The sequence below is a fragment of the Aulonocara stuartgranti genome (assembly GCF_965226115.1).
Source record: "Aulonocara stuartgranti genome assembly, chromosome: 14".
Taxonomy (NCBI): Eukaryota; Metazoa; Chordata; class Actinopteri; order Cichliformes; family Cichlidae; genus Aulonocara; species Aulonocara stuartgranti.
The window spans coordinates 8,450,831-8,459,409 of NC_138950.1; the positions used below are offsets into that span (position 1 = coordinate 8,450,831).

The window sequence follows — 8,579 nt, forward strand, 5'->3', positions numbered from 1 at the left end:
CATCACCAACAAAACCAGTTACTATAACATCATTCACATTCTAGACTGATGGACAGCAAGGTATCATGTGATAGGTTTGATTCATGTATTATTAAGTTAGGCACTTTGGTTTTGTGTGATAATACATCTAATCTATTACCACTCTGTTACTGTTTGTGGTGCAATGTGAGCCAGTACGTGACCAAAATAATCTAAAACACAGCATGTGCAGTGCAGCTGAAACGGACCAATCTGCATGAACAATTAAAGGGTTAAAAATGCTTTCAGGTTGAGCCACCATCATGCTAAATTGGAATACTTGTACCACACCATAAGCTGAGTTGTGTGAACATATCAAAACAAAAGTCCGCTTCTCACCTCTTGAAGATATTTCTCTGATGCCTCCTGGAAGTTGTCTGACTTTCCACTCCTTTGAGGGATACTGCTGCTTGGAGGTTTTACTCCAGTCACAGCGACACCTGGAGGATAGTATGCTGTCTTCTGCATCTCCTGTCGATATTTGTCAAATAGCAGGTTTGAGGAACAGAGCACTGGTGTGGATTTAGTTTGAGAAGCAACCTTTGGATCTTTGAGAGCTGGTGGGTTGGAGTAAGAGGGTAATCTTGATGTGTGTGTGGAGGCTTCATTTAGTGCATCGGTGAGTGGTGGTTTTGCTTGAGTATTCTTTCGAACATACGTGATGATTTTTGGCCGCACGTTTTTGGGCTTCTGAGGGGGCGAAGATCTCCTGGGTTCGGACTCCTTCTGTTGAGGCATGATAGGTTTGGGGATTCCACTGCTCAAACTCGTCTTAGCATGTGGCTTGATAGTTTGACTTATTCCTCTTTGAGAGGAGTCACTGTGCTCCAGGCTCGGTGCCCTGATGCCCTGGACCTTAGCTGGAGAACCACTAGGTCGTCTCTTAGGTGACGAAGAGGAGGTAGTTTTAGGGGATGTAGGAGTTGCTGGTCGACTGGGGCTTCCCCATGGCTTCCTCCTTTCCAGACTTGAAGAGCTGGGAGTGGTGGTGTTCTCAAAGGAGCCCTGCTTTTTTAAGGTGTTATCAAAAGAGAGCTGCTTCTTTAAAGCATTCTCAAATGAAGGCTGCTTTTTCAGACTCTTATCAAAAGAGCTTTGTTTCTTCAGTGTGTTATCAAATGAGTCTTGTTTCTTTATGGCTTTAGGTTCAACACATGACTGAGTCCCCTTTGTACCTGTTCTGAGAGCCCTGTAGTTCACATCAGGGGTTTCATCCGCTTGTGTGCTTTTATCTATTTTAGCGTTGCTTTCTTTTTGACATTTTGTCGGAGAGGTTAAAGCCTTGTGCTCAGTACAATTTACCTCCAAAACACTACCCTTTGCTTTATTTCTATGGTTATTATTTGTCCCGGGTTTGCCACTGACATCATGTGCCTGTGATACAGCATCATCTGACTGAACTGCTGAATTCAAATTCATATCTACATCTTTCTGGGTTATTGTGCTTTTTCTAGCAAAAAGAGAAGAATCATCAACTATTTGAGAGGCCTTGCCTCTCTCAGAGATAGTGGTGCAAATCTGGGAAGTTAGGTCCTCTGAGATGGTTGAATGAGGACCAGAGGCAATATGCCAGGAGTCTGTCATCTGGTTCTTGCCAACAGTGTCCATGGCAGTGGCCATGCTTGAAATGGTGGACAGACAGGATACAAAGACATCAGTTTCAGAGCTTAAGTCAGTCTTGGAAGCTTCTCTGCTCTCAGAGACATGAGAGCCATTGGATTCTTGCTCACTGGCACCGTTCAGAATTGACTTCCTTTCTTCCCTGCCCTTATAATCTATCGCCTCTTCTGCTGTGGATTTTCTGCATGATGACGGCTGTTCTTGAAGCTCCTTCCGCTCTGCAAGCCCAACAAAGTCCTCTTCCTCCTCAACAAGATAAGCCTCCAACTCCTGACACTCTAACATCTCAAATTCAGCCAGCTCAGGGTCATCACACTGAGAGTCTGTGCCCCAGATGATGACTTTGTCTTGCTCTGCTGTTTCAGTTATCAATCCTGACAGACAGCCAGTATCCCCAGTTCTCCCACCATCTTCTGTCCGAATGTCATTGGCATTGGCGTCGCCATCAGCCAGCATGCCACCCTGCTGGTTGTTATTCCTTAACTCCCCCACACCAAAGGGCTCTTCTCGCTCACACATTATGAAATCAGCTCTGAGTTTGTGGCAGCCTCAAGAGCACTTAAAATAAATCATCATCATCGTCAAGCATCAAAAAGTCTGTCTGCCCATCAAGCTGTCCTACTGGCAGAGCAGGAGCCTATTTTCAGTATGTCAGAAATATGAATGTTGAATGTCATGTCTAATTTGGAGCATGGGTCTTCATAACATCTGAGGTCCTTATCCTGCATAAAAACAGCAGATCACAAGTAAAGAAAATATATTGAAGATGACTTAAAAACAATATTCAACAGGTATATTTAAAAAACTGTGCCATCTTATAATAATTTAAATCTTTCAGTCTGTTTCATCATAAAACCATGAAATAAAGTGAGTTTTTTTGTGGGGGCAGTGAAAGATGTGTAGATGCACCGAAGGCAATGTAGGCTAGACCAGCAGGAGAAATCACAGTTAACCTCTTACAAACACAGCAACGAGTGATTTAGCCAGCATAAACAATATTAATGTATAATTTTTTTCTGGCCTCTTTTTTCTTTTTTTACACTTCTTTGTAGCTCAAAAAACCTTAATGGGTGTTTCTGTATATGAAACAGCTGAGGTCATATGATAACTTATTGGTTACTGTAGTGGCAAATTTCTGTCCCAAGCTTTGAAAAAATAATTCTTCCACTTCTTAATGTGAGCTGTTCAGATTTATTTCTGACTCGTACATACAAATGTTTCTCTATAGATTGGCTCTAACAGTTACAGCTTTTGTAAGAAAATCCTCAGGCCCAGTGTGGGATAAACTCAGGCCTGTTGGGCTCCCAGGATTGCAAAAACCTACAGTGGTGAAAACCATGAATCTTTTCTGCATTTATTCCTAAATGTTAAACATGCCAAACATCTTGTTTATTTTGTTTCTGACTGAAATGTTGTCAAGGGCCCAGAATTTTTTGCAGCACTCCTGTGAAGAGCAGTATTCACAAATCTGACTCTTAAAAAAATGACATTAGTGAATTAGCTGGCAACCGGTCTCTCTCTAGCTTTAGGAATGTGAGTGAATTCAGCAGACAAGATATTATGATTCCCTGATCTAACTAGAGACTGCTAAGTTTAAAATACAATTAGGGACAAGGGAAAAAAGGAATGACTATCTTCCAGCCACAGTGAACTATCCGGGGGGAAAAATAACAACCAGACAAGCTTAAGTACACTGACAAAAAAAGCTAATTCTGCCTTTGGAGGGAAAATACAATGACACTGTCTCTTGTTTATGGACACTATCATTATTGTTCTGTCTTTATGACAGTCAGATGCAAACCAGCATGACAGTGACGGTGTTACATTTGACCTTCATAATGGAATTGTTTTCTTATATTTTATATTTCTGATTATCCATGTGCCTTGAGTTACTGAGATTGTCTTTTGTGAATACTTTTGAGATACTTGCATTAAAAAATACACATTATTTCTGTTATCCCTTTTCTGCACCATCTATTGCTTGCAACAACAAAAAAAACAAAAACAAAAAACATCCAAGAACCTCTTTTTTGTCCAATCAGCTGAGTGACTGTGGACTTTTAACCTCCACAACTTTTACAGTGTTTATGATGGGCCACCTCTAAACTGCCAAGTACTACTGAGGCTTTTACAAGTTCTCATGACCCAACTGTCTGCTTCTGCACTTCTAAAATCATTTAATAGGCTGCTTGATGTATGATTTTATTTAAGGCTGACAAAAATAGACAAATAAATAAATACAATATTTCAGCCTTCATGATATTTAACCCTTTCCTTCATTAAGGGAGATCTATATGTAAACTTTGTATTTCGAAGAGCTTTAAACTGTCAACATGAATTTTAAGTTTGTTGATATGTTACCAAAATCTGGAAGTTCTGCAAAATCTGCTTCCCTCATCTCCCATCATTCAGCTGGCTGCCCTGCCACCTGCATGCTCAGATTAAGAGCTATGCCACTTCCTTTAATTGCCCTGCAATTTTAGTCAGCCAGCAGGTACCATAATTGCTCAGAGAGTTTCTACTAATCCAATATGAGAAATGTGAATGAAATGTCCTGTGTGGACCCTTTGGAAAGGACAGAGAGCACTGACAGGCCCTTTGATCTTAAGCAGCAACTCTTTTTTTGCAGAGAAATTGCACATGCTGTTATCACCTCATCATGCCTTTCCCATTATCAAGTTGTGGTTGACAACTTCCTCTAGCACAAAAAATTAAATTCTAAGAAAATTTCCAATTAAACTAAAGAAAAAAAAACCTACTAGGAAGAAAACTGACTGCCTGCTGCTCCATCTCAGGCATTTGCTCTGCATTTGTGTCCTAATAAATTCACTTACGCAGCAGGAAATAGCATGTCATTTCCCTTCTAAGAAAACAAAACTGTGCTGTTGCCTGTTATTAGAGTTTGATGTATGCTTAGAACAAGTCAACTTTTGTAAACTTGACAAGAAAAGCAGAGAGGGTCTACAGACAGAAGTGCCCGTTTGCAACATAAGCTAAAACATCGCACTAAATGATGCCTCTGCACAACAGAGACAGCACACCTGCATCTACTGCAGTGCTTACTGTTAAACCACACTGAGACACAAAATCTCTCAGTGTAGGCAGACAAAACACTGGTGCTACTAACAAATGTTTTTCCTTTTCGAATATTTCCAGACAAGTGCTATAAAATATTGTTTTTAAGAGAAAGGCTCAACCTGCTAACACAACTGTTTCTGCTGCAGCCATCATCCTTAAATTGATTTCCAGCTCTAAATCGGTTAAGTGCAGACCTCAGCATGGACACTATGGTACAGTTATCTGCACAGCAGTGACATGATGGATATGGTGCATTTGTTGAGTTTTATATAACTGCATTTGTTAATATTTGATCTAGAAAGTAGTGAAATATCATAGATCAAAGTTATGTTGGGAGTGATAACTTGTGTAAATGGAAATTTTAGGTGTAAAGAATCATAAATGGCATTTATAAAAAGAAGGGAGAAATGGGCCTTCATCCTCTAGCCAGACCTGGGAGTGGAGTTTAACAGCCCACAAAAAACACATTTAAGTGTTACCCAGTGGACCACTACCAGGTATGGGTTTGGGGTCAACTGCACATTACCTTTACCTGCTACCGAGCTTAGAGACCCGTTTCTGGATTCTGCTTGGGGAACAGGACAGTCACCTGGCTAGGGACATTAAATCTGGGTAGGCCGTGTTCAAGGCCTTGCAGTTAAAGGTTCAACAACCTAAGAACTTGCTGTTAAGATATAAGTACAAAAGGAGGGCATCATGTGGAAGAAGGAGGCCTTTCAGGATTACCTGATCCAGGGGTGCATTAAAAACAGACAGATATTGGGAGAGGAGACCGGCTGTTGCTTTGGCATTTGCTAAAGCAAAAAATTTAGGAGAAGTTCAGGAAGGCTACAGAGTTAGACTTTCAATTCTTCGTTTTACGTCAAGTTTACACATGTTTGTATAGAATTATAGAGTTAGAGAAGGTATTCAAATGTGTTTGGAGAACCCTGTTGTCTTTTGCAGCAGTGCAGACTATAAGGTTTGTATCTATGAGCCATCCAATTCTTTTATAAGTAAAGCAATAGCTGTGACTGTATTCAAAACACAAGGCCCAACATCGTTTTAGCAAGGGTTAGACGCTGTCAAGTTTGCTTCTTGTCTTCATTCCTGTTTTTGATATTTATGGACCAGCACTGAAAATGCAGCCAGTGTGAGGAGGGAGTTGGGAATGGGAACAACAGTAATGTGTCAGTAAGTATTTCAGGATGTTGTTAACAAGTGATGGCAAACTGGAGCTGGAAATGGACAAACTGATTGGTGAGGCTTATGCACGATCCCCCAGAAAGAAAAGGAAATGGAGAGACAAGTGTGTGCTGCAACTGTGACCTGACTTTGGTAAGTGAAAGTAAAAGGAATGGTTGGATTTACAAGAAACACCAGAATCCTTTAGAGCTCAAGTTTGCTTTGTTCAGGTCATTTGAAAATGATTAGATCCAGTTACAAGAGATGTACTGTAAAATCTTCTGATTTCATACATGAACTAACTTTCTTCTTTATGTCTCTCATTCAGCTTCATTCTATTCACAAGTTTTCTGGGTTTGAAGGACATTTGCCACTTCCTTCCTGTTCCGTTTCCTGGTATCACTTATAGTACTATTCAACACTCGGGCAGTCAGTCAGACATCATAACAGTACAAGAGAGAACAGGGAAATTTATAGTTGTAGCACTAAAATGCTTCCCCCATCTCCCATCATTCAGCTGGCTGCCCTGCCACCTGCCTGCTCATATTCAGGCAACACCTTTGCCAAGGCCACTGAGAAAATCTGTGCATCCAAGCCTCGCAGGAGTACTTATGTGAAGATGTGCCCGCACAGCTTGTTTTGCTCTGTGAAATAGAAGCTGTGTCAGCTTCTGTTTTGTGTCAGCTGTCTAATGCAGCTGCTTGCCGGTCCTCACAGATGTGGGCCTTCATTTGTTTACCAAGCCTCACTTGATGCTTAATCTAGATCCCTCATGAAAAATTGAAGATGAGTGAAAATGGAGGCAGCAGTCTCCCTCTCAATTTAATGCTTCAGTGCCCCTGACTTCTTTGTGCAACCACCTAAAGCTCACATAAGATTTGCTTTTTCACACACATGGCAAAGGTTTGCCTTGAAAAACTACAAATGAATGCTTCACAGGCAGCAAAAACCCACAAAATTCTATCATTTGGAAGCAAATTCAAATGCTTCTTACATAAATGAACAAATATGTAGTAACAGCACCTTTTGTGTTCAGTTTATAGAATCTCCAGGCTTCCGGTAAGACGATCGAGGCCTTACTGGCTGTGCATGCTGCCCACTGGCCCTCAGCATTTTATGGTCACATCTTACATAATCCAGTACAACTCAGGCCTTTTCAATAAATGTCACCACTCAAGCCACACCAACAGAAATCTGTCACTTCACTACTAATGCACATTCATGCTGCTCTGAGTACCTTGTTCCTCACACTAGGAAACTATTTTTGTTCAAAGGGAAAAATACAGAAAGAGGAAGGACCGGCTTTGCTGATTTTAGAAAAGACAAAAAACATAGGATGTGGTTGACACAATAAATAAAACATGGTGTGACTCCACATACACATTTTGAGGTGAGAGCAATTGTACTGAGGTTACCTTTTCAAAGCTTGGTATGCAAACGCTATATTAGAATCTGCACTCCTGGAAACGATTAGGAAATGACTTGAAAACAACCTTATTAGAAACACAACAGGATCATCCGCAGTCTCGAGTAGATGCAGCAGGGTCAATAAATGCAGTTATCACTGCCGCTGTTCGGAGATTGAGAGGGAGACAGCAAACGCCTTCTGTTCCCCTTGTGAAATGAAATTTCTTACCGGTTTAATTCAGGTGAATCTGGAGAAGAGCCCGTCAGCGAAGAGCTGATGAAGAATGATTGAGACATCCAGTTTAAGCCGAGATGAAGAGGGTACAGTCTGCATCATCGCTGGAAAACAGGGAGGAGAGGAGACGAGAGGAGATTGAACAAAATGGACTCGGGTCGCCCCCTGCAGGTGAAGACAGGACATTTCTTCCCCACTACAGAGCGACACGCAGTACATGCGTGAATGAGAGCGGGGCAGATGGGAAGGTGAAGATGTAAGGAGTAAAGGAAGTGGAGATGGAGGAGTTTAAAAAGCTGGGGTCAATGATCCAAAGCAACAGTGAGTGCACATGAGAAGAGGAACAAGTGAGTGCAGGATACGATCACAGGATATCTGCACGAGTGAAAGGGAAGGTTTACAAGGTGCTGAGTCCTGCCGTGATCTTTGGTTTGGAGAAAGTGGCACTGACACAAAGACGGGGTGGAGACGGAGGTGGCAGATTTTCACTGAGAGTGACCACGAGGTGCAATTTCAGAAATTAATATGTCAGAGGGACCGCTCAGGTCGAGCAGTTTGGAGACAAAGTTAGAAGGCAAAATGGTTCGGCATGTGCAGGAGAGAGAGTGGATCAACTGAAAGGATGTTGACATGGAGCTGCCACATGAAAAGGAGGAGGACATTGCAAAGGGTTCATGACAGAGGAAGGTGGAGACAGGGCGGCAGATGTGTGGAGGCCTCTAAAGAGAGCAGCTCAAAGAATAGAGAAAGAGCAACACAGACTAATATAGTGCTTAACAGATTTATTAGACCGTCTGGCTAAATGGTTATTAGGCGAACCATACAAACAAATTAAAATGAGTGTAATCGGTCCTCAATCAAAAAAAAAAATCATGTGCTTTATTTATTGTTTTTGTAAAACAGTCGATTAAAAAAAAGATAACAGTAATTATATTCAAACATTAAAAAGATCATTTTGATTACACAGCTTACTCATATTACTGGATTAAACATTACAGAAACGTACAGTTAATTTAGGGTAACTATAGCATTTTACATTTGGCAGTAGTCTTATGAA

The 8,579-nt window shown here is 41.2% G+C and overlaps 1 protein-coding gene across 5 annotated transcripts in view; it reads right to left on the reverse strand.

Annotated features, from left to right (window-relative positions):
• Positions 1-8,021, reverse strand: part of mtus2b (microtubule associated tumor suppressor candidate 2b) — a 27,765-nt gene extending 19,744 nt beyond the window's left edge. For 4 of the 5 annotated variants that reach the window (XR_014270784.1, XR_014270785.1, XM_082502519.1 and 1 more), the window contains exons 1-2: positions 7,517-8,021; positions 358-2,360 (exon numbers count right to left, since the gene is read on the reverse strand). Coding sequence is in view for 3 of the 5 variants with exons in the window: in XM_082502519.1 (XP_082358645.1) it covers positions 358-2,157 (1,800 nt within the window). In the remaining 2 variants the exon portion in view is untranslated. Of the gene's footprint in view, positions 1-357; positions 2,361-7,295; positions 7,338-7,516 lie in introns of those variants that run through there. The other variant, XM_082502518.1, reaches the window with a different exon arrangement.
• Positions 8,022-8,579: the final 558 nt, after the last annotated feature.